The sequence below is a fragment of the Garra rufa genome, chromosome 2 (assembly GCF_049309525.1).
Source record: "Garra rufa chromosome 2, GarRuf1.0, whole genome shotgun sequence".
Lineage (NCBI taxonomy): Eukaryota > Metazoa > Chordata > Actinopteri > Cypriniformes > Cyprinidae > Garra > Garra rufa.
In genome coordinates this window covers 38,404,637-38,418,651 of record NC_133362.1, presented here as the reverse complement: position 1 = coordinate 38,418,651, position 14,015 = coordinate 38,404,637, and the positions used below count along the sequence as shown (strand labels likewise).

Genomic DNA, 14,015 nt, shown 5'->3' with positions numbered 1-14,015 from the left:
ATTAAGGTTGTTTTCTGTGTACCTGGACCCCAAACATAAAAACAAGCTTGACTTTTAGCTAGCATCGATTGACTCATCACTTCAGACTGTAATTTGTGGCAAAATCATGTTCAAAATATGTTTAGAGGATTCCAGCCTGAAAGTGAATCTGAACAAAACAAGGTAAGTTAATATATGCATCTATAAGTACACTACCGGTCAAACATTTGAAATAATTAAATGTGACCCAGGACCACAAAACCAGTCATAAGGGTCAGTTTTTTTTTAACTGAGATTTATACATCTGAAAGTTGTATAAATACGTTTTTCATTGATGTATGGTTTGTTAGAATAGGATAATATTTGGCCGAGATATAACTACTTAAAAATCTTGAATCTGAGGGTGGAAAAAAAAATCTAAATATCTAAATATTGAGAAAATCGCCTTAAAAGTTGTCCAAATGAAGTTCTTAGCAATGTATATTACTAATCAAAATGTAAGTTTTGAAATTTTACAATCAGAAAATTTACAAAATGTCTTCATGGAACATGAATATGATGAAAATAAATAAATAAAAATAGTATTTGTGAATATTTTAAATATCATTTTTCAGCAGTCATTATTCCAGTCTTCCTAACTTTCAGCAACTAGCTGAAAATATAAAGACAGTAAAATATCTGCAGATATCAGTCTGCAGACTTGCTCTGACTTTCAGCAACTTGCATTGATCGACTCATCACTCCAGACTGTAATTTGTGGCAAAAACTTGTTTAAAATATGTGTAGTGTATTCCAGCCTGAAAGTGAATCTGTAAGTTAGTGTATGCATCTGTAAGTACTCTACCGTTTAAACATTTGAAATAATTATGTGTGACCCAGGACCACAAAACCAGCAGTGTTAGGGGTAACACATTACAAGTAACACAAATTACATAATAATATAACCTTTTCAAAGTACTAGTAAAGTAATGCATTACTTTTTAATTGACAAGAAAATATCTGAGTTACTTTTTTAAATAAGTAACGGCAGTTACTTTTCCCTCTCATTTATTGATTAAAAGCTCTACTGTCCTCACATTGAGAGAAATTGTGAGTTAAGATGTTACTTTAGTTCTAGAATAAATTTGAACATGCAAAAAAATAATCTCACTCACTAAAAAACAGATAAAGTATTCATCAGAATGAATAAAAACAGTGAAATTCAACACAAACCTGCAATATTTAAATATGTTAAATAATACAAGTATCCTTTATGTATTTAATCACATTTTTTTTAAACTGAAGTCTTTGCTGCTGACCTTCGATGATCTAATTCATCCATACTAATAAGCAAAAATTACTCAAGATAATCTAACATTCGTTTTCCTTGTTTTTTTATTGCTGAAGAGTTGACATTTTTTCTTCTGCGATTTACTGTACAAACTTGAATTTACTTTTCTCTAAGCTTGAGGCTTTTGGTGTGAAAAGGCTTTTACATTTGCCAAAAATAGAACTTTTTATATTAAAAACAAACAAGCAAGCCCTGCCCAGATTTTAAAAAGTAATGCAAAAGGAACGTAATGCATTACTTTCCATAAAAAGTAACTAAGTAACGTAATTATAGGGAGTAACTCAATATTGTAATGCATTACTTTTAAAAGTAACTTTCCACAACACTGAAAACCAGTCATAAGGGTCAATTTTTTGAAACTGAGATTAATACATCTTCTGAAAGTTTTCCATTGATTTATGGTTTGTTAGGATAGGACAATATTTGGCTGAGATACAACTACTTGAAAATCTGCAATCTGAGGGTGCAAAAAATCTTAAATATTGAGAAAATCGCCTTAAAAGTTGTCCAAATGAAGTTCTTAGCAATGCATATCACTAATCAAAATTTAAGTTTTGATATATTTACAGAAGGAAATTTACTAAATGTCTTCATGGAACATGAATGTGATCAAAAAAATAAAAATAAAAATAGTAGGCTATTTGTGAATATTTTAAATATAATTTTTTTCAGCAGTCATTATTCCAATCTTCAGTGGTCCGTGATCCTTCATAAATCATTCTAGTGTTCTGATTTGCTCCATTATTGATAACAGTCCTTATTATTCATTTTTTGATAATTGATGATTTTGTAGACACTTTTTTTAGTATTTTTTGATGACGATTTAAAAAGAACAGCATTTATTTAAAATGGACAGCTTTTGTAGCATTATACATATCTTGACTCACTTTTGGTCAATCTTTTGTTGAGTTGACATTTTCTTTTCTTTTTTTTTTAAGAGCTAAACCTACATTTTGGACTGGTAGTTTATGTAGTTTGTAAATTTGAAATGTACCATCTAAGATGGTCTGCTGTCCATTCACAGACAACTTGAGACTATTATATTTTCCCTGTAACACATCTTAAACAACTATGTTTGTCCTATTCTCAATCAGTTATTTATTCTCAAAATACAGCACAATAGAACTTTTACTTTTGTTAAAACTTTAGATTCAACTTGCAGGAAGTTCTGAGCATTCCCAAAATGACAAGCATATGCGTTTCTTCAAGTCCTTGGACATCTATAGCCTCCATCTAGAATAGAAGGTCACGTGTGACAGGACTAATCCTTCACTCTTGTTTTGGTCATGATGACCCTTATTTTTGACCAAAGTTCACCCTCTAATTTCTAACTCTTTCCATTAGTTCCTCTACAGTTCATTTATTACTATTTTTCAGTGTTTTAGTGTTTTTTTTTTTTACAATAATGAAAGGATTAGTTCACCCCCATGTCATTCAAGATGTCCATGTCTTTCTTTCTTCAGTCAAAAAGAAATGAAGGTTTTTGAGAAAAACATTTCAGGATTTTTCTCCGTATAGTGGACTTCAATAGGTAACCAATGGGTTGAAGGTCCAAATTGCAGTTTCAAAGCAGCTTCAAAGAGCTCTACACGATCCCAGCCGAGGAATAAGGGTCTTATCTAGCAAAACAATTAGTCATTTTCTAAATAAATTAAAATGTATATTTTTTAACCTCGCCTTTTACCTAGTTTTTACCCCTTTTTACCTCATATCGCACGTGGTTAGTTCTTCTTCGTCTGTTCAAAAAGATAGGGTAGGGCAAAAAAGTCCATCATATTTTCTCTTTAAAATTGCCTGACACTAGGCACGTTTCCATTACAGATTTGTGCCAAATTTTAGGCTATTGTATAAATGTCAATTAAAAAAAGTACTGCGAAATGACTGCGTTTCCATTAACCGGTGTTATGCGACTGAAACGTAATTGCGTCAAGGCCATTAGGCGTATTTTCAATTTGCACAATTGAAAGGGTAATGGAAACGCAGCTATTGTTATTGTACTTTTTTTTTTTAATGGCGTTTGACTTTCTTTGCACGTTTACTTAGACCTGCAGTAGGTCTTCCCAATTTTTTTTAACAACAGTCAAAAAAATATATCTATTTAATGTTTTTCTGGCTAATCTGAACAAAATGAACAGCTTTTATCAATATCCACTAAGAATGTTCACTTTGTAAACACTGGGTCATACTTTCACCTTCCAATGTGATTACATAATGCGCGAAGTCAAGCTAGTGCAAGACGAGTATTTTTGGTTAAAAAGTATTTAAATTCAATTTTTTTTAGAAAATGACCAATCGTTTCACTAGATAAGACCCTTAATCCTCCGCTGGGATCATGTAGAGCCCTTTGAAGCTGCATTGAAACTGCAGTTTGGACCTTCAACCTGCTGAACCCTGTTGAAGTAAGCTATATGGAGAAAAATCCTAGAATGTTTTCCTCAAAAACCTTCATTTCTTTTCAACTGAGGAAACAAAGACATGAATATCTTGGATGACATAGGGGTGAGTAAATTATCAGTAATTTTGTATTCTGGAAGTGAACTAATCCTTTAAACGAAACAATGCCCTAAATTGTAATCTATTTATATCAGAAGCAACCACTACTGTCTTCTCCAGCATTCTGTACAAATTCAGAGTATACACTTAGATTTGTTAAAAACTGCATTTGGAGACTAATTTGGACTTCAAACAGTTGGTTCATTTCTGACATCTTATTTAATAGGTTACAAACCAAACAATGCACATTCACATCCTTTGAGAACAGTACATTTGGCACACAGTAAAATGCGAATAATGACATGACAGTGACTAATGGCAAAGATGTCCAAAAAAAACAACAAAAAAACACTTATGTCTTATGACATACTGTACATATGAAGCTGCACAATAAAATAAAAAATAAGAAATACATACACATTTATGATAATTACAGTGACATGAAACACTTATATAACTTATATTAATATGCACTGTACCTCTGTATGTACAAATATGTATTCCTTTGTGAGACACAGATTCACGTTTAAACCAAAGAGGTACTTTCATCTTTAGCTCGAACATGTCAATGTGTTTCCTACTGTATGTAGAGTCATTTCAAAAACAATAAAAAGAGAAAAAAAAGTTTTGCAAAATTCGCATCAGGGCACAGGTGTTTGGCAGGTGTAGCTGAGAGAGTTTCCCGTTAGTGGACTCCATCAAAGCCAATAGATGCCAGTTCAGAATGGCACAAATAAGGCCAGACATGCTTTAAAAAAATGACCAAACAAATGAAAAGTAAACAATCCCAAAAAATCATGAAAAAGTGAAGGCCTAAAAGTCAACATGAGACACTTTTCACTTTGGTGATCTGATATATAAGAAAATAAATAAATATGTAACAGGAATTGATTGGATTGTGAAAAGTGAGTGTTCACAGCAAAATCAACGCGTTTGGATGCAAAGGGTGACGTCAGCAGAAAGATAAAGTTATTTCAAAGGCTTTGTTTTATTACTGATAATTCTGGCAACAACTGTATGTTGGCAAGAGTCTGCAAAAAGAAAAAGAAAAAAGTTGCAATGAAATGTTTACGATGTTATATTTATTACAAATGCGCTCATTATTTCTTACGTTTATGATGAAGTGAACTGATTGGATTTTCTTGATAAATGTATCTAGTCTTGCTAAAAACTCTACGATACTTCAGTTGTGCTATATTTAGAATGGAAGATCATTTGTATGTATTTTCCTTGTTTTTTGCCACAGAAGATTAATATTTTGTGTCTTGTCTAACTAGAGTATATGAAAAACCAAGGCTAGCAGCTGAAATAAAGGACCTCTGTTGGATATCGCATGACCTGGCAACCTAACGATTACCAACCAAAATGTACAGACTGCAAGAAACGGTGAAAAAACATTAAAGGTGAGATGGAGACGGAGAAAAATAATGCTAAACCAGCACACACACACACACACACACACAGAGTATTGCACATAACAGTTTCTCATAGTCTAATAATACACAAGAATATCATAGGCATAACCATGCAGTAGATGATTAGTCTATTTTCAGAGTTCACAGGCTAATGATCAGGGTAATCAGGACTTGTACGTACTTTAGACTGTAGAGACAATTGATTGGCTACTGTCCTGACCCGTTCATAATGATAGGTCTTGTTGCATTGTAGAGAAACCAACTATTTCCACATCCTAGCAACAAAACAATCCAGTAATATAATGAAAAATAAAAACACACAAAATGAAACACTAAAGAGGGTATTTCTGTAACCTTACCCTCACACACACACACACACACACACACACACACACACACAACACTTGTTTTGGTGACTTGCGTATATGTCAACACTGCTGTTTCAAATGGAAATGGCGCGATGGTCTCATGAAAGGCAGTTCTCAGTCCGTCCCAGTACTGTCCAATCACTGTCTCTGGCTACCAGACCATTGTGTGATCAGATCCCAATGCTGAGTGCTTCAAACTCCCAATTCCCAAATCATAAGCATCGCCTCTGCAATACAATCAATTGTTCTTTACATTTGGTTTTTGCATTTCAAAACGGTGCTAGTGTAAATGCATTGACTCCAGGTGTACCACTGCATGATGGGAGGAGAAACGAAACATCTAATGAGCTCTATTCAGCTGCTTTAGTGATGTCACATGAGCTCCCTTAAGGGTTTTACATATAATAAATAAACATGACTCTATTTCATTCGGTGCAAATGTGTGAGTGTGCACGCATGTACGTTTTTTGGGGTTCAGCAGGAAAGATTATAATGCCTAACTCTCTACTTTTAAATTAAAGCATCAGATTCTTGGTAAATGATGGTCTACGATCAGCTTGTGGGCGTTCACAGCGTTCGCAGCGCTCGCAGCGCACTTGTGCGCCAAGTACAGCGCAGGAGATGGAGGTTTTAGTATTAGGACAGGATCTCTTCGCCGAAGTAAGAGAAGCCCTTGAACTCATCCTGGTTGATCTGCTTGATAATGGCGTCTTCCACCGGGGTGAGCACCGGCTCCTCGCGGGTGAAGTCCTGGTCGAAATTGTTGACGTCCCTTTTGGTTTTCTGCGGACGGAGAAGAAAGTGTGCTACATTAGCAATCTCAGAACAAGAATTCACGAAAACACATACACGATGCATTATAAGCCAGAGGGTGAAAACTTTTGGAATTTGAAGATCTGGGTAAATTTGACTTATTTTGTCTTCTGGGAAACATGTAAGTATCTTCTGTTGCTTCTGAAGGCAGTACTTAATGAAAAAAACATGATGTTTAGGCAAAATAAGAGAAATGCACACATCTTCATTCTGTTCAAAAGTTTTCACCCTCCAGCTCTTAATGCATGGTTTTTCCCTTCTGGAGCATCAGTGAACATTTGAACTTTTTGTAATAGTTGCATATGAGTCCCTCAGTTGTCCTCAGTGTGAATAGATGGATCTCAAAATCATACAGTCATTGTTGGAAAGGGTTCAAAATCACAAAGAATTTCTGGGACCTGAAGGATTTTTCTGATGAACAGCAGGCAGTTTAATTGTTCAGGACAAACAAGGGACTCATGAACAACTATCACTTTATAAAAAACACAGCTGTGGATCATCACAGATCAACACAGTATTAAGAATCAAATGTAAGTAAACTTTTGAACGGAGTCATTTATATAAATTCAACTATTATTTTCTCTTGTGGTCAATATGTAAACGTCTTTTATGTGAAATATCTTATTTAGGTCAGTACTAAATAACAAATAACTTTTATTTTGATCAAATAATTAACATTTTGCAGATTCTAAACTTTTGACTTCAACTGTACTGTACTGTATGTGAACGCTTTGACCGCCCTGAGAAACGCTTTATATTTTAGCAGTTCTTATGTGTTATGTTTCTTATTTCTATCGACTGAACCAGCCATGCCAATCATTCGTATATTATTCATTCTTTTTTAGTCAGTTCTTTCTTTTCAGTGAATTGGCCAAATGGGCTTTCAAAAAGGCAGTCTGAATCGATTCACATTCACGCTCTCTCACTGAATCATCTAAAAGTACATTGTCAGTCAGTAAAACAGAGAATATCAAGACTTTTAAGGAAACAGAGAACAAACAGCGCTAGATGAAGTGGATATTCACCTACTAACAATTGAAACAAAAGGCTTCTTTCTGAGAGATAAATGAGAAAATTCAGCTACTGCTGTGTCATGTGAATAAGTGGCCATTCACACAGAGAGTGTTTTGTGTCCTCCTACGCTGTTTTTTTTAGTTGTTTTTCTATGTGAACATGCACTAGATGGATGTCTTTAACCATTTCCTGTCATTTTTGTATTTTAAAACATTTATAAAGACCATTGCTCTCATTGATCGTTTGATCTGAAGAGTCTTAAGTCTTACAGAAGTTTGGAAAACTTAGAATGCTAGCCATGAAAAAGACAGAAAATTAAAACTTCTCTCAGTAGAATTTTGACCATATATACAGTTGCAATCAAAACTATTCAACCCCCACATTTTGCTGCAAAGAACAAAAATTTGTGAAAGCAATTCAACAAAGCTATCAGTACACTATTAGAGAAAGTTTATTAATACACATGAGTAATTCTGCGAACATAAGTTGATGAATAATGAAAAAAAATCTAATTGACTCTAAATGTTCAAGTTCAAAATTATTCAACCCCCAAAAGTCAAATTTGGTGCAGAATCTTTTATTCTTTAAAACCAGCAATAAACGCTGCTTGGAAGTGCTTAGAAGCTTCTGTCACCTCTCTACTGCAATCTTAGCTCATTCCTCGCCTAAAAAAGCTTTAAGATCACTGATAATCTTTGGTTTTCATTTTGACACTGCTTTCTTCAAAATTGTCAGTGAGAAATAAATCTGGAGACTGAACATGCCACTAAAGAACATTCTTTGACTGATTCCTGAATTTGATTTTGATGTATTCTTTGGGATTATTGTCCTGCAAGAAAGTCCATTGATCATCAGCTTCAGTCTTTTCACCAAAGGCATCACAATTCTTGCCAAAATGGCCTAATACTCCACAGAATTCATTCTTGAGGTTATTTTGGTTCAAAGCATCTTAAACTAAGGAATAAGGCTGCCAGTTGTGTCTCTAATGACTTTTAATGTCTTGGAAATCTTTATATAGCCTTAGACTTTCTAAAGCAGGGGTCCCCAAACTTTTTTCTGAGAGGGCCACATAATTTTCTTTTCTTTAATGGGGGGCCGGTCGGTTTATAAAAGAAAATTCCATGGGCCAGATTGACTACTAGTATTATTATTATTTATTATGATTTCACCTGTATTTATTATACCTTTTAATGCTAGAATAGTTATTATTTTGTTATGCACCACACAGATAAATGATCATTTCTTTTCAAAAGATATACAGGTGCATCTCAATAAATGATGTCAAAAAAATGTCATGGAAAAGATCATTTACAAAAAATGACAAAAAACAATTAAAACAAAACAAAAATAAAACAAAATGCAAAATCCAAGCCAAAACAAACCAAAAACAAACAAAAACCACAACACTTAAAAAGCCAAACAAAAAAGCATGAACAAAATGCAAAAACAAACAAACAAAAAAAAAACAACAACAGAAAAACAAAAAACATCCTATTTGTCTGCCTCCTATTAGCAGAACCTAAAACTAATAAACAACAACACAACAAAAGCAAACAAAATATGTTAGTTTTGTCTGCCTCATATTGGTGCATACTTCCATCTTTTTACATCATGGATTGGCTGTCTTTTTTACTTCTTTGTTTGTTTGTTTGTTGGTTATCACTTTTCCATATTGGCCAAGTGATTACTCATTGTACAAAACAAAACAAAACACAACACAAAAAGCCAAAACAAAACAAACAAAAAAACAATTAAAAAACACCACAAAAAATAAATAAATAAAACAAAATGCAAAACCCAAGCCAAACACAACAAAACAAACTAAAAAACAAAAAAGCATAAATAAACTGTAAAACAAACAAACAAACAAAAAACACAACACAGCAAAACATAATCAAAATACAAAAAAAAAAAAAACACAACAAAAGCAAAATAAAAAATATATTCTTTTTATCTTCCTCATATTGATGCATACCATCTTTATATATCCTGGATTTGCAGTCTTTTTGACATATTTTTTGTTTGTTATTACTTCTCCATATTGGCCAAGTGATTTCACCTTGTACAAAACAAAACACAACAAAACAAAACAAACAAACAAACAAAACATAAATGCAAAAACATATAAACAAAAACACAACAAAAGCAAAACAAAAAACAAAAAACATCCTATTTGTCTGCCTCCTATTAGCAGAACCTAAAACTAATAAACAACAACACAACAAAAGCAAACAAAATATGTTAGTTTTGTCTGCCTCATATTGGTGCATACTTCCATCTTTTTACATCATGGATTGGCTGTCTTTTTTACTTCTTTGTTTGTTTGTTTGTTGGTTATCGCTTTTCCATATTGGCCAAGTGATTACTCATTGTACAAAACAAAACAAAACACAACACAAAAAGCCAAAACAAAACAAACAAAAAACAATTGAAAAACACCACAAAAAATAAATAAATAAAACAAAATGCAAAACCCAAGCCAAACACAACAAAACAAACTAAAAAACAAAAAAGCATAAATAAACTGTAAAACAAACAAACAAACAAAAAACACAACACAGCAAAACATAATCAAAATACAAAAAAAAACACAACAAAAGCAAAATAAAAAAAATATATTCTTTTTATCTTCCTCATATTGATGCATACCATCTTTATATATCCTGGATTTGCAGTCTTTTTGACATATTTTTTGTTTGTTATTACTTTTCCATATTGGCCAAGTGATTTCACCTTGTACAAAACAAAACACAACAAAACAAAACAAACAAAACATAAATGCAAAAACATATAAACAAAAACACAACAAAAGCAAAACAAAAAACAAAAAACATCCTATTTGTCTGCCTCCTATTAGCAGAACCTAAAACTAATAAACAACAACACAACAAAAGCAAACAAAATATGTTAGTTTTGTCTGCCTCATATTGGTGCATACTTCCATCTTTTTACATCATGGATTGGCTGTCTTTTTTACTTCGTTTGTTTGTTTGTTGGTTATCGCTTTTCCATATTCGCCAAGTGATTACTCATTGTACAAAACACAACACAAAAAGCCAAAACAAAACAAACAAAAAACAATTGAAAAACACCACAAAAAATAAATAAATAAAACAAAATGCAAAACCCAAGCCAAACACAACAAAACAAACTAAAAAACAAAAAAGCATAAATAAACTGTAAAACAAACAAACAAACAAAAAACACAACACAGCAAAACATAATCAAAATACAAAAAAAAAACAACAAAAGCAAAATAAAAAAATATATTCTTTTTATCTTCCTCATATTGATGCATACCATCTTTATATATCCTGGATTTGCAGTCTTTTTGACATATTTTTTGTTTGTTATTACTTTTCCATATTGGCCAAGTGATTTCACCTTGTACAAAACAAAACACAACAAAACAAAACAAACAAACAAACAAACAAAACATAAATGCAAAAACATATAAACAAAAACACAACAAAAGCAAAACAAAAAACTAAATATATCCTGTTTGTCTGCCTCCTATTAGTACATACTTCCATATTTTTACATCATAGATTGGCAATTTTTTTACATATATTTTTGTTATTTATCCTTTCATATTGGTTAAGTGATTTCACCTTGTACAAAACAAAAACAAAACAGAATAAACAAAATGCAAAACCCACATCAAATAAATAACAACACAACAAAAGCAAAACAACAAAAACATAACTAAATATATTTGTTTTGCTTGCCTCATATCAGTGCATGTCTTTTGTTTTTTTAACTCTCCAAACATCTCCTTTCCCTCTCACCCTCTCTAAGGGCTCTCATCAGCGTTGTGAGCAGGCGTGAGAATGGGGCGGACAGGCAGGCCCCTTCTCACACTGTCTGAGAGGCATTCCACACACACTTACAGCAGCCAGCATGCATCTCTGTATCAAAGTACAGCGTCTGATTTGTGCTGAGAGTCCAAGTGCATCTCAGATATCCCTCTGTTCACACTACCAAAAACAGAAGTGTGACACAAACACTTCAAAGGACCATGAGGGCTGAAGCACTGTAATGTTCTAGATAACTGCATTTGAAGAGACCTGTGTTTATGTCTGTGCTGAAACAGCCAATATACAGAGTCATATACTGAGTTCTAACCAGACACGACATGATAATGCATCTTTAAAAAAAAAAAAAAAAAAGACAATCTGAAATTTTTCCTAACTAGTCTACAAGTGGAATATAAGAGGTTTACATAAGAGAGATGTAATTTGCCTACGTCATCCACTGGAACGCCACTCTCTCATGAATGTGTATACGACAGTTAGTGGAAGCTAGAGATTATGGCTTATAAAGTTGTAAATATGAATATTTTTCTCACACAAATGCATCGATTTGCTTCAGGAGGCCTTTATTAACCCCCCAGAAATGTGTGGAGTACTTTTTATGATGGATGGATGCACTTTATTGGACTTCAAAATCTCAACACCCATTCACTGCCATTATAAAGCTTGGAGAAGCCAGGACATTTTTTAATATAACTCCAACTGTATTTGTCTGGAAGAAGAAAGTCATATACACCTATGATGGCTTGAAAAGAGTAAATCACGGGCTAATTTTCATGTTTGGGTGAACTATCCTTTAAAGTCATGCCTGGTTAGTGTCATTCCTAAACACAACGGCTATGTTGCAAAACCTGGTGAGCTGCCTTTCTTCTCAGAGTTATTGTTGTTTTAGCGAACTTTCGATGGCAAAATGTAGTAATTTTAATCAAAGCTATTGTAAATTTTTAATGAGGGCAAAAGATTTCCCAAAACAGATTTCCTAAGAAGTTGGTCATTCACCGCATTGACCAACAAAAAGCCAGTTATTTTGAAAGTGAAAGTCAACATTTACAGGGACTTTCAGGACTTTTCAAGCACTACTTATTGATTTTCAAGGACTTCATTCAGAGATCTGACTTACCAAACAATGTCTTCTCTTTCAAATTATAAAAAAGATAAATAGACAAATAACAATTTGGCAAAAATAAAAGCACACATGTAAAAGCACATGTAAAGTATCACTACTAAAGTACTACAAAGTATACCACAATTTTCTAAGGGGTTTGAATTTGTGTATTGTTTATACTTTCTTTGTTTTGTTTTTATAACTCTACTGCCTAATAGTTTGATGTTTTCTAATGTTTATGAAAAAAATTTTGCCTAATCGCTCCGAAATCCTGATCTGAATCAAATGATTTGTGAACCCACACCCAGTGTTTATTTTGACAGCAAATTTTGATTTAGTTTTAGTCTTAGTCTTTGGACTAAAATGCCATTTAGTTTGAGTCATATTTTAGTCATCTGAATTGTTTTTAGTTTTAGTCTAGATTTAGTCATCTAAAATCTAATGGGTTTAGTTACAGTGTAATGCATTTATTAAACATTTCTCTAAAATGACCAAACTCATTATGTAGGTTTCATATTAAGGTTTTATCATGATAGACACAGATTTAACTGCTGTGATATGCAACATGCTATATATTAAAATGAAAACCACTTCCCATAAAGAAACAAGAACATATAGGCTGATTATGCATTCTTTATAACAACGTGTTTTCCACATTCTTCATTCTTTCAAGCAGACATTTATTTATATAAATACATTTAGATTCATCTTTATCAGGGCTACTAAAGTGACTCAGTCAAGAGCAGTGAGTGATTTTCTGTCTTTTGTTGCTTTTGTCAATGCCACAGACAATAGCAACTAAATTACGCTGTTGTCACTTTAAAATCTTGAATGTTTTATGAGACGTGCAGCAGAGGTATGCCAGCTTATGTTTACGCTCTATCCCACAGGATAGATCAATAGGCTATGATACCATTCATATGTACGCATCTAACCTCCTTATCGCACAGCAGATTCATTCTTAATGAATCTCTTCCTAAATCATCCCTCCCTAACATTAGTCTCGTTTTTATTAGTTGACGAAAATGGCAATAGATTTTCGTCATAGTTTTTGACATTCAAAACCAGTTTTCGTTTCGTTATCGTCTCGTTTTCATCTGTGAAAAAATGTCACACCGAAGTCCCGATCTGAATCAAATGATTTGTGATCCATGCTCTGAAGTTCCAAACTAAAGCAAAAGATTTGCGAACCCCTTTCGAAGTTCCAATCTAAATCAAATGATTTGCAATCCACACTCTGAAGTCCAGATCTGAACAATGAATCGTGAGCCATCATTTCAGATCATGACTCAGAGCAGGAATAGCGAATCATTTGACTTAGACCAAAGTGTGTGTGGTGTGTATGTTTGGGCATAAAAAACATCTACAAAGTTACAAATCTCAAAGTCCACTCCAAAGGGAGATATTTAGTTTTTAAAAAATCCCTACAACGAACGGCTCCTTTGGACTACAGCGTTTGTTTTCCGGATGCTCATGTCACAACGTAAATCCCACCTACGGGAATTCAAATCGTTGGCGGGTGGGGAGGGACGAGGTGGGGGATTTGCCTAACTTTAGCGATGCAGTAACAGCCTCCTTTAGCGTTCCGATGTTTTTGTAAGAAAAATATCCAGATTTACAACGTAAGAATCACTTTAATCTGGCTTGCGCAGTGGTACACAGAACTTGCTGCTTTGTGAAGGGGTG

General features: G+C 33.4%; 1 protein-coding gene across 1 annotated transcript in view; it reads right to left on the bottom strand.

Moving 5' to 3' along the window:
* Positions 1 to 4,015: 4,015 nt before the first annotated feature.
* Positions 4,016 to 14,015, bottom strand: part of LOC141326440 (protein kinase C epsilon type-like) — a 66,297-nt gene continuing 56,297 nt past the window's right edge. The window contains exon 9 of the mRNA XM_073835185.1: positions 4,016 to 6,368. Coding sequence (XP_073691286.1) covers positions 6,222 to 6,368 — 147 coding nt within the window. The 3' untranslated portion in view covers positions 4,016 to 6,221. The remainder of the gene's footprint in view (positions 6,369 to 14,015) is intronic.